This window comes from Carlito syrichta, unplaced genomic scaffold (assembly GCF_000164805.1).
Source record: "Carlito syrichta isolate Samal-C Ts95f unplaced genomic scaffold, Tarsius_syrichta-2.0.1 Scaffold309295, whole genome shotgun sequence".
Lineage (NCBI taxonomy): Eukaryota > Metazoa > Chordata > Mammalia > Primates > Tarsiidae > Carlito > Carlito syrichta.
In genome coordinates, this window is record NW_007253391.1 from 245,504 (window position 1) to 268,547 (window position 23,044).

General features: G+C 44.3%; 1 protein-coding gene across 2 annotated transcripts; it reads left to right on the forward strand.

Annotated features, from left to right (window-relative positions):
* Positions 1–2,257: 2,257 nt before the first annotated feature.
* Positions 2,258–22,405, forward strand: CSRP2 (cysteine and glycine rich protein 2). 2 transcript variants are annotated; one of them, XM_021717136.1, is made up of 6 exons: positions 2,258–2,331; positions 14,399–14,511; positions 17,121–17,289; positions 20,471–20,600; positions 21,465–21,558; positions 22,086–22,405. In XM_021717136.1, exons 2-6 carry the CDS (start codon positions 14,400–14,402, stop codon positions 22,160–22,162), a joined length of 582 nt encoding a protein of 193 aa, XP_021572811.1. In that variant the 5' UTR covers positions 2,258–2,331; position 14,399; the 3' UTR covers positions 22,163–22,405. The 2 variants fall into 2 exon arrangements, with proteins under 2 accessions (XP_021572811.1, XP_008065330.1); XM_008067139.1 differs by having other exon boundaries at positions 2,262–2,356.
* The last annotated feature ends 639 nt before the right edge of the window (positions 22,406–23,044 follow it).

The window sequence follows — 23,044 nt, forward strand, 5'->3', positions numbered from 1 at the left end:
GGGTCTCGAACCCACGGGCTCAGGCAATCCACTCACCTCAGCCTCCCAAAGGCACGGGTTTACAGGCTGAGCCACTGAGCCTGGCCTCTGTTTCTTTCTGAAAAGGCAAAAAGGACATCTAGATATCATTGTTTAACATAACAACCAACACACATTGAGTATATACCAGGTGCCAGGCTCTACAGTTGGCATTTTACCTACATCATCTGATTTACTGCAAGGGGTGTAGAATCATAATTTTACAAATAAAAAACAGGTGCAAAGAGGTCGAGTACTTAGCCCAAGCTCACAGAGCTAGCAGCTAGCAGAGCTGTATGCTGAAACCATCTCTGATTCTTAAACCCACACTCTTTCTTTTTACAAGAGTGCTTTCTAAAAAAATCTTAAAGAACTTCTTCATGTTCATAATTTAAAAGGGTCAACGGCTTAAAGAAATGTTTAAGAAAAAGAGAAATACAAATATTTTAAGTGTTGATAAATACAGATGTATTCAGAATCAAATGTTGTATACCATCCAGGCTTGCTGTGAAGTAGACTGAGACAAACACATACAGGGACAGATAACAGAAATACTTTTAGGTCAGACGTAAGCCCAATTTCAAATAAGATGTGGCTGTGGAATTTAGGAACAACAGGAGCCTGACAGAAAGCAAACAGCTCAGGTCTGGGAGGTCTCTTCCACAGAGAGGCATCAAGAACTCAGGGTAGGCAAGAAAGGACAATAGTTTGCTGAAATCCAGTGCTGCGGTGACATTCACTGATACATTTTCATTCGGTAGAGGTACTATAGAAATCTCTGCAAGAAAAAATATAAGTATTGTAAGGGAGCTGAGCTAAAGCAAGTGCAGAATCTGAGGAACAGACTTTTCAAGTCACTTACGCTAGCTGATGTCATGGAAATAGGGTTGCCCATATTTAGAAAAGTTCACAGCAGGCAAGAATACTTGCAGACTCCTGCCACATATCAGGGGATGTCAATCACCACTATGTTTTTGTACAGTATGTGGTGGACAGAGAATAAGGCTGCTATTATAATGAGTTTATCCTGGATTGGTCCCAGCATATAAAACAATAATAATATTATAAGCCAGTTCTGAGTTCTGCACTTTGTCAAGCAGATATATGTTCCCCACCTTCCCCCAAGAGGGCATTTGGCAATGTCTAGAGACACTTTTGATTGACACCACGTGGGGGGAAGGGTACTACTGGCATCTCATGGGCGGAGGCATCCTACAATGCACAGGACGGCCTCCCATAACAAAGAATTCTCCAGCCCAAGAAGTCAGTAGCCTGGAGGCTGAGAAGCTCCGGACTGGAGGAGGCTATTGCATTTGTGACAGGAGGGGTTTTGGTCTCTGCCCTTTTCGAGTTCTCAACTCCTCAAAAGTCAATTCTCAGGGACCATCGCTTCTTGCAGGAGAGGCCATCAGGAGGCCTAGAACGAAGACTGCATTGTTTGTTTGTTTTTTTTCATTCAAAACAGTAGATCGACCCGTAGCTCAGGGATTAGGTCCCTTCGGATGTCACTGGCATCCCTGGACGTGTCTGACACCAACACATCGAAATCCAGGACCCTTGGGCGCCCCGGTTTCTGCCCAGGTTTGTTTCTTCCCCCTCAGCCACGTGTGCTCCCCCGTGGTGGAAACAGCAACACACTTCGGGAAGGAGTCGTCCTCAAAACGTCATTTATTTAGTCTAGATGGGGAATTCTGGTCTCTAAAAACTGGAAAGCTGTCGATTCCCAGAGGCTGGAGATCGGACGCGCGAAGGCGTGCTCCCTGGGGAAGCTAATCACGTCGAGTTTAAGACACGGATGAGGCAAGGCAGGAGGGTGACGGAAACCCCCGTCCGGCCGATCGTCTGCGGCCGGAGCCTCCCCGACCCTGGCCTTCCCCCCGCCCCCGAAGTAGGGGGCTGCCGCGCTGTGTCCCTGGGGCCCGTCCCGCCGCCCGCCTCCCTGGAGAGTCAGGAAGTCCCCCTCTCCCAGCCCTAGTGGCTTCTGAAAACTGAGGGTCCCGTGGGGAGGGAGGGGGGCAGGGACGGCGGAGCGGCCCCGGGCCGTGGGAAGATGCCGGGCAGGCAGGAGGCGGCAGGAAGAGGCGGGACTCCTGCCTTTTGTCTCGGTGGAGGGCCGGGAGCCGGGCCGCGGGCAGCCTCGCGCCAGACGCCGCGGCCGCGGGAGCGGGCCGGGGAAGGCTGGCCGCGGTGGGCGGGGCGCGGCGGGGCAGGCCACGCCCCCCGACGGGGCTTTAAATGGCGCCCCGCGCTTCCCCGCGGCTCTCCGACGCCCCTCGCCCTCCCTCCGGTTCTGCCTCGCTAGCTCCGCCTGCGGCGCGCGCTCCCGCCTCCGACTCAAGTGAGTAGGGGCAGGGGGCGACTCCACCGAGCCGCCAGCCCCGGCGCAAAGGGGTGGAGGGGTCCCCATTGCCTCTCGGGTCTTCAGGGCGCCGTGCGGGCGCGACCCTAGCTCCTTCGACATCCCCATTGGTGCCCCAGCCAGGCTGCTCACCCCTGCGCCCGGGTTGCTCCCTCACCTTCTCCCCCCCCCCCACCACACACCTGCCGGTCTCCCCCGGGCTGCCCGGCCCTGCCCTCAGATCCCAGGCCCGCGGGGCAGGTACAGAATCCTGTGGGACCCTTGCATTTCCCTGTACCGGTTTCTCGGCGGGAGAGGCGGGGTCGTGAGTTTCGCGTTTCTGCTCATCCGCCTTCCAGTGCCTGGGTCCCCTCCTCCCGCGGCCGGGTTTCTCTCAGCTAGGGATGGGGGTCCGCGTCTCAGGGTCCCCTCTGCCCCGGCGGTGGGGATGGGGCTTCTGCGGCTCGTCTAGCCTGGAGTCCCCCCGCTGCTGCCGGACAGTGCTCCTGGCATCCCCATTGTTCAGTGGTGTCTGCCCACCAAGCACCAAACCTTCAGGGTTGAAGGAACGGCAGTGAAATGTCCATCGCTCACTCCTAGCTTTTTCTGGAACTTTCTACAATTCAGGTACAAACAGGAATGCAAGAATGCTTGTTTGTGGAATTCTGCGACGGGTCCTGGAAAATCACATTCTGGGTCCCAGAGCTGGATTTGAGAACTCCACGTCGACACCCTTGGGGGCGGGGGGAAGGTTTTCTGAACCGGCCGGTCCCCCTCCCTCTTCTAAGCCAGGACGTTTGTTGAACAAACTTTGTTTAAATGGTTACCGAAATGTTTAACTTGTTTTATTTGCAGTCTGCAGACCAAGGGCATTTTCACTTTACAAATGCTTTTTGATATGGAATCTCTGTTTGGGGTAGTACTTTTTAAACCCAGGCTATGAAAGTAGTCTCTTTAGTTCTTGACTTTTCTAATTAACCTGTTTTAAAGCTCTTCTTATAAAATGCCAAGAATTCAAATAGGACAACCACAAAGTTGGTTACACTTTGACTCACATTTATTCAGGAAAGAATTGAGTGATGAATTTTGAAAGGGGGAATCTAACGTAATTTCAGAACTGCATACCAAACTACAAAGGATTTTCTAAAGTACTTCCTGGTCTTCCCTCCATACCTCCTGGGTCGTCACTGTAGTTGATTGCCACAGATACTTTATCAATATTTCTCAAGGCCTTTTCTCCTGCAACCTAATTTCCTTAGCTCTTCTGGTGCCATGTTAACCAGCAGGCAAGATCTACATCCCAAGAGTCTGAAACTTGCTCTTGGGAGCCTGGGCCATGGTTGAAAGAGAGCCAGTATCAGTTCATTGAATGAAAGGAGAGAGAGAATAAGGTTGCAGTTGTAGGAAACAAATGGAATTTGACTCAAACAATAGAGGTTTATTGGCAGATTTAATCTAAAGTTTCTATTAAAATGTTTTAATGGATTCCCCCAAATGCATTCAACAAATATCGATTGATACTGGTGTATGCTAAGTACTGTGCTGAAAGCAGTGCTGATTGGAGGCCTGTCCTGATGAAATTGCAAAAGGGGTCCTTGGATTTGGATTTGGGTGAGATCATATTTTATACTAAAACAGTAAGAATTTGGTAGAGAGGTCAACAATGAAGAAGGGTGTTAGAAGCCTGGTACCAGGTGCTGCTCTGCCCCTAAATAGCTATGGAGATCGGGGTCTCTAATTTTTCTGCTTTATCAAAAATGAGATAAATCAAATGAGCCCAGGAGTGGGAGCCCCCTGTGAGAGAGAAGGCAGGGCATGCCTAGAAGGGCAGAATTGAAGCCCACCAGGCCCAAAGTCACATCCCAGCTCCAGCACCCATTGGTTTGATATCCTTGGGCAAGTTAACTTTATTCTCTGACCTCAGTACTTCATCTTGTAAAATGGGTGTAATAGTCTAACAGTGGTAGGGCCTGTTGATGCTTGTACAAAGTCTGGCCCAGCCTGGAAAAGGTTTCTTATAATTAGACAAAGTTCTGCCCCTTGTTGAATATATGGAAATGGCTATCAGTGAAAGTCTCTTCCAGGAGAGCGCTGACTCACACTTGAACTGTTTCTCCTAGACCGCGCCTGAAGGCTAGCTTTATTCCTGTTGCATACTCACAGGTTTCCTCAAGGCACTGGATGCGGGCTGGTATTTGCACAGCATCCGTGGGTTCTGCTGGGTGGGGATCCCCGGACTCCATTGGAGCTTTGAAGACCTAGGTGGGGATTTCTGTTTTTGTATCGTGGACCTCTTTGGCAGTCCTGGGAAGCCTTTGGACCCCTTCTCAAAATGTTTCTAAGTCCTAACATAAAGTGCACAGTACCAAGCTCATCAATTCTGAAATTTAAAGGAATCTGTGAACTCTGGGTTAAGAATCCTGACTTAAGGGAGTGTTTCTCAGTCTGGATGGTGGAAGAGCCAGGTACAATATCTGATTGCTAAAAATTTTATTGTAAGTTACAGAGGTAGAACTGGTAAAAGTATTCTGCAAACCATTTGCAAAGAATATCAGGTTCCTTGCTTTTTGTTTACAATCTCATTGTGCCAACAATATTATTAATTGTCTTTGACTAATAAGAAAAGAACAGGCACCATGTAATACATTAGGGTCGAATGACTTCCCAGTTCACTATAGAAAAGAAGGTTTCATGATGGTTTCACAGGACTTCCAAAGAAAAATAAGAAGAGGGAATAGTGCCAGGTGTAGCGGCTCACGCCTTTAATCCCAGCACTTTGGGAGGCAGAGGTGAGAGGATTGCCTGAGCCCAGGGGTTCCAGACCAGCCTCAGCAACTTGGCAAAAACCTCATCTCTACAATAAATAAAAAAATTAGCTGGATGTGGTGGCATGTTTCTTTAGTTCTAGCTACTTGGAAGGCTGAGGTGGAAGGATCGCCTGAGCCCAGCAGATGGAGGCTGCAGTGGCTGTGAGCATGTCACTACACTCCAGCCTGGGTGACAGAGAGAGACTCAAACGGAAAAAAAAAAAGAGAGAGAGAGAGAGAATTGAATCTTCATCCAGCACACAGTGGTTTAGTTTTAGCAAACCATCAGTCAAATAATTTTGAATTTGAATTACGTTGGTATTCATTTCTAAGTTGAATTGGTAATTTTGTTTTGGTTTCATAGTTATGACTCACTAAATATCTTTTTGTGTCAGCTTTCCTACTCATGTAAATTGGGAATCGTGATAATGCTTACTTCAGTTGTTATGAGGATTAAATGGGTTGATTTAAGCAAGCTACTTAGCATAAGTAAAGCATATATTAAGCTGTAGAGAAGTATTTGTAATTATTATTACTTGTCATGTGGCAAGCACTATCCTAAGTGGTTTACATCTCAGAACTGCCTTATGATATAAATAAATGAAGATACATATATGATATAAATGGAGATAACCATTTTTAAAAGGAGAAAACTAGCAGATCAAATAACCAACCTATGATCATTTGGCAAATAAACAGCAATCTTGGCATATATATCTGGGTCTGACTCCATGAAAAAAATCCCGCAAATATTAAATTGTTCAAATAGTTAAATGTCTTGTAGTTTGCACAGATTGTGGATTGCTGTGGCAGATGCTGGGATCAGGGTTACTGAGCTTATAGCACAGTTACATTTTAATTACAATATGGGATTTGGCAGGTAGTGATCCAAATCTGTGTCAAAGATATTTGCTGTGCTCCAAGTTAAACACTTCAGTGGTAACAAGATATAGACTTAGTAAGAATGATGAGGCTGAGGTAAACATAGGCACATTTACTGGATTGGAAGGGAGATTTCCCTCTGCTGTGAGGTTACACTCCTAAAAGGTTAGCGGAAAGGGCTTTTGGGCTGAAAGTAGCAGTGTGGGTGTGAGATTGGCACACACAGGCCACTTACTGCTGCTAGTTGGACAGATGAGAACTGAGTGGAGAGGAAGGCGAGCCTGTGCACATAATTTGGTAACTCAATAATTGATAATTCTCAGTGGTTTGAGTGGTCTCAATCCCTAGTGTTCTTTGCAGAAAATCAGATATGGGAGTTTTGGGAACAGCCTGTGGATCTGGAGTCAAAACATGAGTCTGATTTGCTTCTTTGGAGATCAGTGACATCAGCGAATCTCCTAACTGACTGAGCATGATAGCCATATTCAGGCCACAAGGGCTTCTGGAGGAAAAGGAAGCCAGGGTTTGTGGAGTATTGGCCCTTTGCCAGGTACTTTACAAACGTCATCTCGTTAAATCCTTACAGCCACCTATGAGAGTTCTTTTCCATTTCCAAGTTACAGCTGAGGAAGTTGAGGCTCAGAGGTTAAGGAACTTGGCCAAGATGACAGAGCTACAGAGCTGATAACTGGCTTTCAAACTTACATCTGTCTGATTCTAAGCTCCACACTCTTTCTATTGCACCAGGAATGTCTGAGAGGTGGCACATGTACTGCAGTTCCCGTGGCAGACAATTATTAATCACAATATTCCTAAATGCAGAATTGGGACTGAACTTCAGAATCTTTCCAATATAGTTTCAGGAATCCATTATCAGTGAATCTGCAGGATGAAACGGTTTTGTCATGCTTGTAAAAGTAAACATGCAGACTTCTGAAAGCCCTTTCTATAGGCCTCTGTATCATTGGCTATAAAGAGGGACACAAAAGAACCTGGCATTTATTTTTTAAAAATTGTGCATTCTTACATGCTTACACTTTAGTCATTTTCAAAGTATTCGCTATTTCATGCAATACACCAATTGAAATGCCTTTTCCACTGCTCAAAACAACTTTTGAACTTGCCAGTTTTGACACCTTTAAGCGCTCCTGCCATTTTTGTTTCACCTCTTCCTCATTAACCTGTTTTAATTTCTACTTATTTCTCTTTTTATTTTTCTGGTTTTTTTTTTTTAAGTTTTCAAACAAAGTTTATTAGAGAGAGAAGGGAGAAAGAAACAGAGACATGGCAGAGCTGGCATGGGCGAAAGAAACAACCCTTATTTCTATTTTTTAAAAAAACGACAAAATGTTTTCTTTTGGGGACTTTTTTTTCATCCAGGGAAAACAAAGTTGCTCAAGGCAAGATCAGGTGAATAGGGAGGGTGGGGCAAAGGGGTTATGCATTTTTCTGTCAAAAACTGCCTAACACTCAGCACAGTGTGGGCAGGTGCGCTTCTAAATCACCCATCATGAAATGGGTAAATGCTTTGTAGGAATCGCCAGAAAAATTCATTGACACTGAACACAGCCTCTCACAACAATGCTAACTGGTACACTGATGCCGATGGTTTCCTAGAACCTAACAGGGAAATTTATACTACAAGGGGCATAAACCTCCAAAAGATAATTCTGGTGTTTTTTTTGGTTCCCTTCATATTGCCATTATTTGTCCACATATGTTTACCACCAAAGGAGAACTCCATGAGAAACAGACACTCTTCCTTATAACCCTTTTATCCTCAGCTCTTAGCCCAATAAATGGCTTATAAAATGTTGTCAATTTAATACACTTGTTTGAGTGCTTTATCATAAGGTGTTTATAAGCGGCCTCCACTCCAGAAGAATTATTTGAGACACAGAAGTGAAGTCAGGAGTTAGCTGGATGAGACAGGGTATAAGTCAGTTAGTTGGGGGAGGGATAGAGGTATAATGGGGGAATAGATATGAGATAGGTAGGGGAAGAGGAGTATTCATAACAAAAGTGGAACATTGTTAAATAACGATGACAAACACTATTGAGATTGAGTGCCAACTATGCAACCTTCATCTCATCAGATTCTCTTAGCAACTCTATCAGAAGGTGCTGTCATCCTCATTTTATGTAGGAGAGAAATGAGCACAAAACCCTCACTTCACCCTTATGCCGGGGTTGTCCTAAAGGCCAGGTTAAGGATTTGACATTGGTAGGAGGAGCCATGTGGAATATGTAGCCGATCTCTAAGGTGTAAAGTGTCCATCCTTGGGTCAGTGGTATTTGCTTCAGTAAGGGAAGCAGTCTAAGCAGGTTGTTTGGGGGTAGCAAAAACATGATTTTAGAACAGGCATCAAGTAGAGCTTAATTTCCAATTAACTACAGCTCTCAGATCCCAGGCTTGCTAAAAATCCTTGTAATTGGGGACAGCGCTACTAACCTACATTCTTTAACAAGTGACTTCCCCCGGATGTGGTTCAAGGTGACACTGGTTTATAAGAAATTCTCCCTTTTGGGAAACTGGGTTATAGCCAGGTTCTAGAATAACAAAACACTATATGTAGTCATAAATGTCAACACTTCTGAAATCATTTAGAATCTGGGTTTATAGACAGATTCACTCCAAACCTTGAGTATCAGAGCAGATAAACTGTAAGAGTACTTAACATGCACTTAAAATTCATGGATTCAAGTCATCCCAACTCTAAGTAAGTCAGGAAGTGCAGCACCAGTGGTGTGAGAATGGCCCGTGTGGCCATTCTGCAGCTCTCAGTTGGTTATCTGGAGAATGAGGTAACGGTACCATAGGATGACTCAGATTTAGACTATGTTAATTTTCCCCTAGGGGAACACCTATTAATTTTGGGTGGTGTCTTAGACTGGGGAGAAGCAGTAAGGAGACATTGCACGTAGGTATTCAGATGGAAACCAAGCTTTTTAATCCAGTGCAATAGATAAAGCTGGCACACTTAAAAGCAAAAGGAACAAGACTGAGAAACAGAAATTGCCCTATTTTGTAAAAGGGGAATTTTATTTTTGCTCTTACCATTCTGTAAATTAACACACAGGATTTGGGAAAGGCATGCAGCCCAGATTGTTCCGTGCAAATACAGTTCACTGTGATTAATGGCAGCTGTTGTGGAGCAGTGCGGCCAAAGGCTTGTAAGAAAAATGAAGCCTTGCATTTTTTCTTTGTGCACAGCAATGCCAAGAGTGACAGAAGTGGAAGATCATCACACTTCTTCCTGCCAAATTCAGGAAACATCCATGGGGGTTCAGCCTCAAAGTGTGAATTTGAACTTCATTTCTTTCTTTCCTTCCTTTTTTTTTTTTTGAGTTGAGGTCTCACTCTGTGGCCCAGGCTGGACCACAGTGGCATGATCATAGCTCATCACAGCCTTGACCTCCTGGGCTCAGGTGATCCTCCCATCTCGCTTCCTGAGTAGCTGGGACTATAGATGCATGCCACCATGCCTAATTTTTTTATTGTTATTTTTTTATGTGTGGAGATGAGGTCTTGCTATGCTGCCCAGGCTGGTCTCAAACTCCTGGCCTCAAGTGATCCTCCTGCCTTGCCCTCCCACAGTGTTGGGGTAATAGGCGTGAGCCACCACATCCAGCCTGAACTTCATTTCATAGACAGTCACCACTCTAAGTGGAACTGTTGTTATTCTTGCAGTGTGTTTTAAGGTCCCAGAAAAAGAAGGTTTATGAGTGACTGACTGATGAGTTAAGTTTTCTCTTTACACTGCTGCTCCGCAGCTATGTTCTAGGCGCAGGTCAATGGGTTTTCCTACTGGAGTACTAGTAGTACAATGGTTGGTATGTCTCCTCCATCTTCAAGCTTGAAGTTCCTGGACTCCTGCCAAGGCACTTGTTTACACTGTTATCTTCCCCATCCATATCTCTGTGGATAGAGAGAGCTAACTTTTCCCATTGACTGAAAACGAAGCCCACAGTTGTACAACTATTGTAATAGTGGAGTTAACCCAGGTCTGTCTAAATCAATCGACCTACCTACCTTCTTTTATGAAATATTTCACACATACAGAAAATAGCACAGAGATCAAGTGAAGTGGCTCACACAGTAATCTATGCATTTTAGGAGGCGGGAGTGAGAGGATTGCTTGAGCCCAGGAGTGCAAGACCAGCCTGGGCAATATAGCAAACCCTCATCTCTACAAAAAAATAAAAATAAAATTTATATATTAAAAAAGCAAGCCAAGCTCGGTGGCTCAGCCTGTAATCCCGCGCCTTTGGGATCCTGAGGTGAGTGGATTGCCTGAGCCCGTGGGTTTGAGACCCGCCTGGGCAACTTGGCGAGACCTAATCTCTACAATAAATCAAGAATTAGCCGGGCATGGTAGCACGCGCCTGTAGTTCCAGCTACTTGGAAGGCTGAGGCGGAAGGATTGCCGGAGCCCAGCAGGTCGAGGCTGCCGTGGCCGGGAGCGGCCACTGCACTCCAATCTGGGCGACAGAGTGAGACTCCAACTCAAAAAAAAAAAGCAAAATTGAGAACAACATAAAGAATACCCAGTTACCCACTATCCATCTTAAAACAGAAAAACAAATCCAGTCATTTGCCTGTATCATAGAAAGGCTATTTGGAAATCCTTAGGAAAGTCCTTATACTGGATAGTACTTTAAATAACTTGATTATATGCCAAATACTCTGGCAGATGGTGTCAGGAATGCAGAGATGTGGACCTCGCTGTAGGGCAGAAGCTCATAGCATAGTAAGTTGAATGTTTTGGAACTTTGATAGGTATTTCTGTAAAAGCTGACCCATTCACATTGGGCTGGTGTTGCATGACAGTAGAAATTAGAGCTGACTTAAAATAAGTGAAATCAAAGAAACCCTGACTTCCATAAAGAAAGGGAGGATATTCCCTTTAAAAAAAAAAAATCCAGACTGCTCTTCAGTGGCATGGAAGAGAATAACGTAAAGTTATGTTTTTAAAAATGTATTTTTAAATGTTGTTCGAGACAACCTAGTCTAACTTTAGACTTGATAGAAATCTTGCTCTGTTATTGGTGTGATTGCTCCAAAGCAAACATGTGTGAGAATGAAAAATACCAATTTGATATTAACAGATCACTTTTGAATATGAGAAAAGCCTCAGTAATAGAAATGCCTTAACAACAACAAGGCATTTTAAGAGCCGCTGATGCATGGGGTCCAGTATAAGTAACTATAGTGTCATTACCCACAGGCCTGGACTTGGCCTTTGGTTTTCTTGGGACTCAAGAGGCAACTTCCAGCAGATGCATCCAAAAGCATTCCAGAACACAGGGAAACTTGGAGGCAAGGGCTAAAGTCAGGATTACTAATTGCACTCCAAACTCAAGTCAGTGCTGGCTGCTGAAGCCAGGGCTTCCAGTCTTAGGTTTTACAGCAAGGCTCAAGTTTCATCATGAATTTAAACAGTGGAGCACCTGTCTCCAGGGACAGGGATAAAAGATTTATGCAGCTAGAAAAAGAAAGCTTGCAAAATATGTCCTATTGTTACAAGATGTTGACCCTACGTGGATGCCTTCACAGTGAGCTTGGTAACATCTGTGGGCCCTTGGAATGTCTTTGTTACTATCTGGATAAGAGAAGTAGGCTTGGTGCAAATTCAGACTGACAGTTTCATGATAACAAGTCATATCTGTGTCTGTATGTGTGTATGTGTTGTTTGTTTCATGGAATAGGAGCTCCAGTTCCAAATGACTTAAAAAAGGGAATTTATTGACTCACAGAACTGAGGCATGCAGGATAAGGTGAGGCACAGCTGATTCCAGGGACTCAGAGACTCTAAGCTGTCTCTCTGTTTTCCTCTGTGCTAACTGCATTTTTAGGTTCTTTTATAGTGGCTAGACAGCTGTTAGCACCTCTACTCCTGAATTCACACAGTACTAAACCACAGCCCTGGGTTCAACTTTCATTGAACTGGATTGGGTCATTCCTAAACCACTAACTGTGGTGAGAAGCGGAATGCAGTGATCTGATTGGCCATGACTGAATCACATGCCCATCGGAGTCAAGGTTGCTCTGCTTTGAGTAGTTTTGTCTCCTCCAAAACTCATGCTGAAACTTAATCCCCAGTGCAACAGTGGTAGATGGTGGGGCCTAATGGGGGGTATCTAGGACATGAGGGCTGCCCCTCATGAATGGATTATGCCACATAGAGAAGGCTTGTGGGAATAAGTTTGCTGTCCCCATTCTCCTGCCAGGTAAGGGACTGTGTTTCTCCCCTGTGGAGGATGCTTCATACTTACCAGGCACCATCTTGAAAGCAGAGACCAGGCCCTTAGCAGACACCAAACCTGCTGGTGCCTCGATCCTGGACTTCCCAGCCTCTGGATTCGTGAGAAATAAATTTCTGTTCTTTATAAATTGCCCAGTCTCTGGTATTCTGTTCTAGCAGCACAAAGCAGACTAAGACAGGGTTAGAGTTAATACCATCTAAACCAGTGCCTTTTACACTTATCTCTGAGAAAATACTTTTTTTTTTTTTTTTTTGAGTTGGAGTCTCACTCTGTCGCCCAGACTGGAGTGCAGTGGCCGCTCCCGGCCACCGCAGCCTCGACCTGCTGGGCTCCGACAATCCTTCCGCCTCAGCCTTCCAAGTAGCCGGAATTACAGGCACGCGCTACCATGCCCGGCTGATTTTTTGATTTATTGTAGAGATGAGGTCTCGCTGCCCAGGCGGGTCTCGAATCCGCGGGCTCAGGCAATCCACTCACCTCAGCCTCCCAAAGGCGCGGGATTACAGGCTGAGCCACCGAGCCCGGCGAAAATACTTTTTTTAACTTCCAAGTACAGGCAGATTTTCTGACTCTGTTCAACAAAATGAGCTCACTGATCATGCTCTTTCCTGGCTCTTGTGCCATAAAATTGTTTAAAAGTTTCTAAATGCTTACCAGCATTTTGTCTTGAATTGGAAACAAGCATGGTGGGCCATCACCAGGGACCACATTTTAATAAGTGCTTCTCTAAACCACATGGTCTAAGAGACTGTTGCCTCTCTGGAAGCAGGGTGGAATTACCAGAAGACAAGCAAGAGCATGCTGCGCATCAGGAAGATGCCACCACAGTGATGAATTCCTTAACTGTTTCTTTTGGAAAGGCCTCATCTTAGCATTCAGGACATTGTTGGGCTCTGGACTGTCTTCATGGGGCAGGATGGGAATTTACCACCAATTTTTGTATTTTAAGGGTTGAAGAGTATTTTTTCTGCTTAGGAGCTCTCCTCTTCCCATCTTTTTCTAGCCAGGTTGGGTTAGTAAGGAGATCTTGGCTTTTTTAACCACCTGTTTTCTAGAGAGTCAAGCTGCTCATCCAAGAAAACTTAACAGGAAGCGCTGCCAATACCGTTCTCCAGAAGGAAGTCTGAAAAGGGTAGTGGGAAAGAGAAATTAATGTGCTGTGTTTTTAGAGTCCGCTTGGGGACAGGGCAGACATAACATGCCTTCTGAGCAGAACCGCTTTTTGTACTGGTTAAGGCACTTGAGGAAGCTGTCTGTCAGAACCAGGCATTTGAAGCTGACCCATCTGCTGAAAGCGTCGGCCCTGCATTACAGGGAGGTAGCTGGGACTCCAACTTCAGCGCTCTGGTCGCTGGGTTAGGCCACGTTCAGAGGTGAGTACGGCAAGATCAGCAAACAGCTCACATCACCCAGAGGGGGATCGGTAGTAGATTCTGCACAGCCTGAGGGACCGTCAAAGGGAAGCCCAACTGCTGGCTGGACTAGTGGGCCTTGGGGTCAGTGGAGCATAGAAGCAGATCTGAGCCATCTCCACGGACGTTTGTTGTGACAGCCAGGCTCGGTTCACAGAGTTGTGCTGGTCCCAGACCCATTCCTTGACGCTCTAATCGCGTGTCATTTCTTCAGCTGGCAAATAGGAAGCTTGTTCCTGCAGGGTGGCACCCTTTCTTCTTCCCTAGAAAGTGCGTCGCAGTTTGTGTAATATGAAGAATCTGGTGGTGTTGCGATGAGTTAAACGTGTAATTAGAACCCCCACCCGTGATCGATCTTCAGCTGGGAGTTTTTTTTTTTAAGTTCATTCAAGACTGGGGCAGCGGGGAGGAGCCGGGCTGGCTTTCCACTCTCCAAGCTTTTTATCCCCTGGGGATTCTGGTGGCATCGCTGTGTTGTGCCTAGTGACCTGTACCGTCCTACGAATGCGGGTCCTTTTCTGGTGGGAAATAAAAACACTTGAGCGAGTCCTAATGAAGCGCGGACCTCGAGAGTCAAGGTTCCCCTGGAAGAGCTCTGACCTCGGAGCCTTGTGGTCAGAGTGAAGACCCAGACCTGCTGCTGACCGGGAGCCTGACAGTCCTTTACTCTGCAGGATGCCTGTCTGGGGAGGTGGCAACAAGTGCGGGGCCTGCGGGCGGACGGTGTACCACGCCGAGGAGGTGCAGTGCGATGGCCGCAGCTTCCACCGCTGCTGCTTCCTGTGCAGTAAGTAGCGCCCCTGCGCGGCCGCGGGCGGGACTAGAAAAGCTCCAGGTTCACGTGCAAGGTTACGCCAACAGAGATGGTTTTGGAAGCGGGAGTGGGATTCACCTGTCTGCCCTCTTAGACGTAAGTGGCGAGCCCAGCAGCAGAGATAGGAGGGCTGGCCCAAGACACCGGCCGCCGTCTGTGTCCCCCATAGCTCTCGGCCTCCATTTTGGCCTTCTGGCCTTTGTTACCACATCTGCCTCCCCTGCCTCACCGAAAGCTTGGTGTTATTTAATGTAGTTGGCCCCTGGCACGGTTTCTGGCACATTGTAAGGGCCTGGCTCCGATTTTTCAGTGAATGAATTGCTTCTCATCCACCCCAACTTTCTGTTTATGGTTGGGCTCCTTCTTTTTGAAGCCTTGCTGGTTTCTAACCACACTGATACTTGAAATTCAAATATCTAGAAGCTCAATTTCTGAAGGTGCTCAAATTCTGTTTTCTCTGGTAGCAAATGTTCAGAGTTATTCCTGGTTATTGATAGTCTAAATTTGAGGGGAAGGAATGTAGGATGTGAATATTTCATTGTGGCAAATTGGGAATTATTGTTGTTATAGATGGAAAATTATCAGTGTCTGCTGTAGACAGGAAGTGGGACATAAAGTGACACATGCCTGAGTGCTGTAAAGACAGTAGATACCTGATAATGAGAGAAATGGAACAAGAGAGAAGTGCTTCCATCCACACATTCTCTCACATGACAACCACATCTTCAGTTTTCAAGCACTGGAGTAGCAGCTTAAGGGAGCTCTTCATTGATCATCTTCTGATTGGAATGACCAAGTGGTCCTTAATAAAGGATTTGTTACATCACAGAACCCACCCATATGTGCAGGCATTTGCCTTATATATGGGATTGTAAAGTGAAAAGTAGTGTAGGAAATCCTATGTCAAAAATAAATTTGGTTACATGAAGAAATAGTCTTCAGAAAAACTTCTTCTTCCAGTCTGAATCATCCTTTTCCCTCCAGGAGCCAGCATCCCAGGGGTCTGGAGCTCTCAAGGTGCAGTTACAAAAAAAAAAAAAGCTACTACATATTAATATGACTGTTTGCTGTGTATGTCTCCAAAAGAGCTACAGTTACTTAACCAATTTTTTAGAAGTTACATTTTTTTTTATTAAGAAACCTGTCTTTCAGCAGGGTTTGTAACCAAGAAAATATAAAACAAAGCTAAAAATGCAAGTCCCTTAGAAATTGTTCTGTTTCATCTATCAAGGTTAAACCATGATGCCTACACTGTAGTAAAGTCAAGTTCTGAATGTCAAGTTCTTCACTGGTCATTTTTACTAACCCTTCCTAATGTTTGTCTCTGCTGACCAGAGCCTTTCAAAGAAATAATTCAGAGAGGCCTGCAGACCTGTAAGAATGGGATGGGGACTGGGGAAGAGAGCAGTGCTTATGTAGCAACATTTCATACACTTGAACTTACTTTGGTCTTTGGTTGATACGGGCTTTTCAAAACAGTTTTATATTTATTATGCTCATTAGCGGCAGTTGCCCTTTGGCAGCATATGGTTTGAGGTTATTTAGCAAATATATTTCAAGACTTGAGCCTTAACAGTTAGGTTTCTGGATAGATGTCATCTTATTCTACCCACAGAAGACTTTAGTCTAAGATAATAGAACCTTCATAATTTATTTTAAGCTATTTTGTCCTTCCTGTTGTCCTCCTTCCCTCCCTGTTTCTCCCTCTCTCTTTTAAACATGGGAGGAATTCCCTGGTCAACTATTCTGATCTTTCATTACCAGCTGCCAGATTGTGCTACCAGTGAGTTCCCTCACAATTTACTTTTTCTCAAGCTTAATTGAAGTTTTAGAAATTGAAATAATGTCTGGATAAAGCATGATGACATTTGGCAGTTTTATGAAGTGGGATACGTGGAAATGTCTTGTGGCGAGAAATCCATCAAGAAGGAATGTATGCTCCTTCGGGACAGAGGGAAAACAAATGTAGACGATAAACCATTGACGATCTTCAGGCGCATTATCACTGCTCGAGAAGCCCGTGGTGAGCTGAAAGAGTAATACTCTTATTCTAGTCTCATGCTGAAAACTAGAATTCTGGATTTACAGCTGTTTTCACCTCAGGGAGTGCTTTCGGGGAGGAAGAGTTACAGAGGCAGCTCCCCTGAGACTGGAGCTACTCCTTTGTTCTTTGTCAGATTGAGGCCTAGGGATACTTGGTATGAAGAGGCTGAAAAGGGTAAGAGTGTTGACGCCTAGCTCTGTTGTTTTTATTCCTTTGGTTCTTGTGATTATCGACATCCCTGAAACTTCTCTCCCTTCTACGGGGGCAGGAAATCACATGAAAAGTTTGAGGCTTCTGGCTGTTAAGATTCAGGTCCACTTCTGTCGTAGCTAGCACACTCCTAGGGATGTAAGAAGTCCTCGAGTGCAGCTGACCAGTCCAGAGGCTGTCTCGTGGCTTTTGGGAAACCGCAGGATGAACTAGGAATGTGAGAGCCTCTGCCGCTACCATTTGTATACCATGTGTCTGCGCCACTATGGTGCTAAGGACAAAGGCATCTGGGGAACACGTTGAAAGTCTAACTTTTTTTTCCCTCTAGTGGTTTGCAGGAAAAATTTAGATAGCACCACGGTGGCAATTCACGACGAGGAGATTTACTGCAAATCCTGCTACGGAAAGAAGTACGGGCCAAAAGGCTACGGGTACGGCCAGGGCGCCGGCACGCTCAACATGGACCGTGGCGAGAGGCTGGGCATCAAGCCAGAGAGGTGAGGGGCGACACTGCTGGCTGCCTGCGGAGATGAGCCACAGCCGCTCTTGTTGCTTGGTGAATGGGAACCCGGGAGTGTCCAGGTTTCCAGTTGAAACAAAGCAAACAAAATGCACCTTGGGTTTTCTGATGTAAACTCGTGACTCTTCTTTAAGTTCAAACTATTGGCAGTTTTGGACCTGACAAAGTTCTTACTAATTATTCCAGGGATTCCTAGTTTTGGTTTTATAGCCTTCCAAGGCTAGAAAAGGCTTATATTCCTTCCAATCAAGGAATCATGATTTAAACTTCCATTTCACAGCACTTTGGAGACCAGATGTCATGAAATGAAATGTGGTGTCTGAATCATGAGAGGCGTTGCTCACGTGAGATTTCAGTCAATGAAAATTCCTCAGTCACTCCTTCCTTGTAAGCTTTCTTCCTCATCAAGAACTTACTTTTTGGCTGGCGTGGTGGCTCACACCTATAATCCCAGCACTGTGGGGGGCTGAGGTGGGAGGATTGCTTGAGCCCATAAGTTCTAGACCAGCCTAGGCAACATAGTGAGACATTTCTCTACAAAAAAAATCAGCCAGACATGACATGCACACTAGTGCACCTGTAGTTCTAGCTACTCAGGAGGCTGAGGTGGAAGGATCACCTGAGCCCAAGAGGTTGAGGCAGTGGTGAGCCATGATCATGCTACTGCACTCCAGTCTGGGTGACAGAATGAGACCCTGACAGACACTAAAAAAAAAAAAAGGTACTTTTCTCTAACTTAAAAATGAAATTATTTCCTGTTTTCGATTCTTTGAGACTAAACTTTAAAAACTTTGGTACCAAAGCATGAAGGTGCTAAACCTATTCAAGTTTACCTAGTATCTTATATTCAAGCTAGAATAACTTCATTAAAAATTGCCTCCTAATTCCTATTTTTATCTCATTAATCCTTTAATTGAACTTTACATTTCCCACATCTATTTTATATTTAAGAAGCCAAAATTGGTGTAATACTCCAATTAAATGGCCTTTCCTTAGACAAGACCCTAAATTGTGCCAGATACCATGCAGTATTAACATACTTGTGCAATCCTCACAATAATCCTACAAAATAGGGTTTCTTCCTTTACTTGAGAACAAACGGAGACAAGAATAATTAAGTAATTTGCCTAAGCTACACTGTTAGTTCATTGCGGATCCTGGAACCTAACCTAGTCTAGTTCTAAAACTTGTGATCTGAAACCCTGTGTTTAGCTTGGCTGAAATAGGACCGTGTGTTGGGTACCTGTTGTCTGCTGTTATCTCCGTTCTCTGGAATCCTCAAAATAACTCTGAGGTGTACGTGAAGACACAGGGTCCGGGCACACCGATGAGGGGGACCGATGTCCATTTGGTTCCAAAGCCTGTGCTCTTTCCCCTGCAGTAGGCTCTCCTCTGTTCCAGTTTCTGGGCTGTGGTGCCTTGTGCACTGCTGTACGAGGACCCACGCAGCCTTGACTGTCCCTCATAGAAGCCCAGCCTACCTTTTGGTCTTTGTTAGAATTTCTTGTATCTGTTCTGCTCTCCTTTTCCAACCTGTTAAATTTGTTGTTTCTGTAGGTTTTACTTCAAACCTTTCAAATCTCATGTAGTTATACATACCCCGTCCCTCAATCAAAACCAAATTCATCTATGACCCCAAAAGTAAGTTAGTGATTGTGGCCATCGTTTTACAGTTTTAAAGACCAGTGGGCCCTCCTCTTACCTATTCAGGTTTCTCCACCCACCCCAGTCATCAGCAGGCCCGCCATGCTGGCCTGTCTCAATCTGTGACCTTGCCTGTTCCCTTTCTTAGCCTGGTCACACGATATTCATCCTCCAGGAACAGGTTTAGGGACTTCCTTTCCCAAGAGGCCATTTTTTAAAAAGTTAATTTTGACATATAAAATTCCAAGTATTTATCCTATATAGCATGTTTTGCACTATATATACATTGTAAAATGGTTAAGTCGAGCTAATCTACCAATGCATTACCTCACATCGTCTTCATTTTTGTTGTGAAAACACTTAATATCCACTCTTTTAGCATTTTTCAAGAAACAACATATCACTATTAACTATGGTCACCATACTATACGGTAAAACTCTCCAGGAATATTTTCATTGAGGCCAACCTGCATTTTTCAGTTTGGGCTCACCGATCTACTAATTCTCTTTATTAATACTTCTGCTTCAGCAAGTATTTAACATCTGAGCTCCCATTTCTTCATCTACAGTATGAGGTCACAATTACGCACACCCTATGAAGTTGTCAGAAGGCAGGTGAGAGATGATCTGTGTGAAAATCTTAGTAACATGACTGACAGATTTGGAAATTTTCCTGGGGAATTTCATAACTCCAAGTGCTAGATATCATTGTGAACAACTGGCACTTGCTGAATGTTGTCATTATGTCCTATCTGCTCAACTAATTTTAAGGATCTGAACTAATTTAAGGTGTTACATGTTCTCAAAACCCAGAGGGTGTTCTGCACATAGTCAGTACACCTACTTTTTGAATGGAGAAAATAGTTTACCCAGTGACCTGCAAATAGGGACAAAAATACAACCCTATGCAGAGAAAAAGTAAAGATAAACAGATCACATAATAATAGGCAAGTTTTCTAAGTAGGTTAGTCACACTTTTCCCTATTTAAGATATACTGGAAAACTAAGTAATCTGTAAAACATGCTTAACTTTGTTATAGACTACTGAATGGACCTATTTGCAGAATAGGTCTTTTTAGCTGCTTGATATTGATTTTTCAGTCTCCTGTGAACTAAAAGAGATATAGATAGATAGATAGATAGATAGATAGATAGATAGATAGATACACATGCTATGGCAGATTTTTATAAACCCTAACATAATTGCTTAAGTGGAGAGGTAGCACTAGGGATTAAATGAAGTCTCTTTAGACTCAGAGACAGATATTTAAATTTGAGGTTTTGTCTGTTTTTTTGTAATAATTTATTATTATAATAACCATAAGTAGGTTAAAGTACTCATTGGCCAGCACCCGAGATTAATTTCTTTATTCTTTCCCTGTCACTGGTCTAAAGGAGCCTCCAGCCTTGAGACATCCTAGCATTTAAGTCCTACAGTTGCATCATTCCTGCCTTGTGGACTTACGAGGGCCCCGTGGAATATCTAGCCTAATTATTTTTTTTCTGTCCACAAGTGTTCAACCTCACAGGCCCACAACAAACCCCAATACATCTAAATTTGCCCAGAAATTTGGAGGTGCTGAGAAGTGTTCCCGGTGTGGGGATTCCGTGTATGCTGCCGAGAAGATCATTGGAGCTGGGAAGGTAAGTGTTGTTTTTAATAAATAGCAGCAAGTGACTCCTCCCTGCTCTCCTTCTCCCCCAATCCTTCCCCATCCCTCGCTCACGGGCTGCATCTTACAATAAATGCCTTGTATTCAATTTTTTTAAAAAGCATTATTTCCATCCAAATCATTAATTTTTTGAAGGGATGCCCTTATTTGACAAATCACTTCATGTTTAAAAGAAAACATTTTATTTTCATCAGGTGCAGTGGCTAAAGCCTGTAATCCCAGCATTTTGGGAGGCGTGAGACAAGAAGACAACCTGAACCCATGGGTTCGAGACCAGCCTGGGCTGGTCAAGAAAAATTAGCTGGGTGTGGTGGCAAGTGCCTGTATTTCCAACTACTTGGAAGGCTGTGCCTAAGCCTACAGGTCGAGGCTGCGGTGGCCGTGAGCGTGCCACTGCACTCCAGCCTGGGTGACAGAGTGAGACTCCAACTCAAAAAAAATTTTTTTTTAAATAAATTTATTTTCATAGAGGGCGCTCTGAAGGTTAATTTTAAAAGGTGAGACCGTTAACAAACTGGAATCTGCAAGTTATTTATTCAATGTAGTGAAGAAACAGTAGTCAGAGTTAGGACACCTGTTAATTAGGTGCATGAATTTGGAAAAGTTACCACTTAACTTCCTCTAGCCGCGGTGTTCTCTGCCGGAAAAGGAGGCAGTCAGTCTGGGCTTGTGGAAAGGTCTGAGACTGCTTTTGGGGAAATAGCCCTTTTGTAGGGGAACAGGAATCCTGAGGAGGACCCGTGTCAGCCATCTTCGCAAGTTCCTACTTACCACAGAGCTAAATCGAACTGCAGGAATCAGGCCTCTCATTTGCTAACACATTTGTCTCTTTCAGCCCTGGCACAAAAATTGCTTCCGGTGTGCGAAGTGTGGGAAGAGTCTTGAATCAACAACTCTGACTGAGAAAGAAGGTGAAATCTATTGTAAAGGTAAAATTAATTTCAATTACTACTCTCCATATAACTATAAATATTCCACACTGGCTAATACTTAATGAAGTGTCACCCTCATTTTTAAAAAGAACAAGAGAATAGGGAAAAAGAGGTGTCACTATTTTAAAATAAAAGATCCAGAGATGCTTACAGCTGACAGAGAACCCCAGATAACCTTAAGTTCTCATCACTTAGAACTCCTCCACAAATAAACACAAGTAGTCATCTTTCATGTTTTGAGCAAAGCATACCGTTTTAGGAAGGTAATAGATAATACATAACTTACCTGGGCTGACTTCCATGCTTGCAACTCAGCAGAGCCAAGCTGAACACTGGAACTACAATGCTCAGACTAGCATTCACAGCTTTAAACAGCTTTACTATGTGGCATGTTTTACATCTTATATGTCAATCTCTGACAAAGCCAACAGTGTGTTTTTTAACGTACGAGAGTCTGCTGAGTGAGTCTTAAGCAATGCCACCAGGGCTGAATGGACTTGCACTAACTCTCCCTTCTCTTGTAGGATGCTACGCAAAGAACTTTGGGCCCAAGGGATTTGGCTATGGCCAAGGAGCAGGAGCTCTTGTTCACGCCCAGTAAAGGTGTAGACACAAACTCAGCACCACACCCTGAGGATCTCTTCCTAACATAGGCACCAGATAACCCTGTAACACTAAACTACTGTGAACTTCTGCCAGCACTAAGTACTGTATATTACCCTGTACTTGGATAGGCTGGCTAACTTGTAGGAAGAAAGAAAGCACCGTGTCCTTTTGTTTTATTCACCATCCTTTTCAAGAACATCTCTTTTACATGTTAAATAAAACTTCAGCTTGATCTGGGTGCTCATTGTCTTTTAAGTAACCTTTTGGAAGAGCTACTGCGATTTTTTCAGTTAGTGGAAAATCGTTTGGGTCCGTACCTGTATTTTATTTGTTAAAGAGAGTCAACCCCATTACCCCATTGACTCACTAGGTTAATGTTTGAATTACAGATGTTGAGAAGGATCTCTCTTAAGCTGGCAAGTGCGCCTCAAGAATGAGGGTTGCTAGGCAACAGGCACCAACATTTCAGCTCAAGCTGGTGCTCTGCAGCGCATCTCCCACCACCCCAGTAGTCTAAGTTCTTTTGATTCTCTACACCTAAAACCGCTACAAACACCTATAGACAATTACAGAATCTGGGGTTAGCATGACTCTTTTGAGACTCTCCATTCTTATGATACTGACTTACTAAAGTAGGGTATTTTTACATATTTCAATTCTGCATAAGTAGTAAAGAATGTTGCATGGTCTGGGCACATTCACTGGCTCAGGTAAAAAAGGAGCACTGGACTACATAAAGTATGGTCTCATTAACCCTCCCAGAAGATTTAGTTCTTTACCGGAGATTCAACACACCCTTTTTCCTAGGGATATGGGGCACAATAGATCTGTAATGTATATTAATAAAATTGAATCAGCCTTGATCTGTGAACACCTC

What these genes read in the sequence shown, in the direction of transcription:
- CSRP2 (XM_021717136.1), top strand. Translation starts at nt 14,400, where the DNA reads ATGCCTGTCTGGGGAGGTGGCAACAAGTGCGGGGCCTGCGGGCGGACG. An exon ending in CCGCTGCTGCTTCCTGTGCA is followed by an intron (nt 14,512 to 17,120) that starts GTAAGTAGCGCC and finishes TTTTCCCTCTAG; the next exon opens with TGGTTTGCAGGAAAAATTTA. An exon ending in CTGGGCATCAAGCCAGAGAG is followed by an intron (nt 17,290 to 20,470) that starts GTGAGGGGCGAC and finishes TCTGTCCACAAG; the next exon opens with TGTTCAACCTCACAGGCCCA.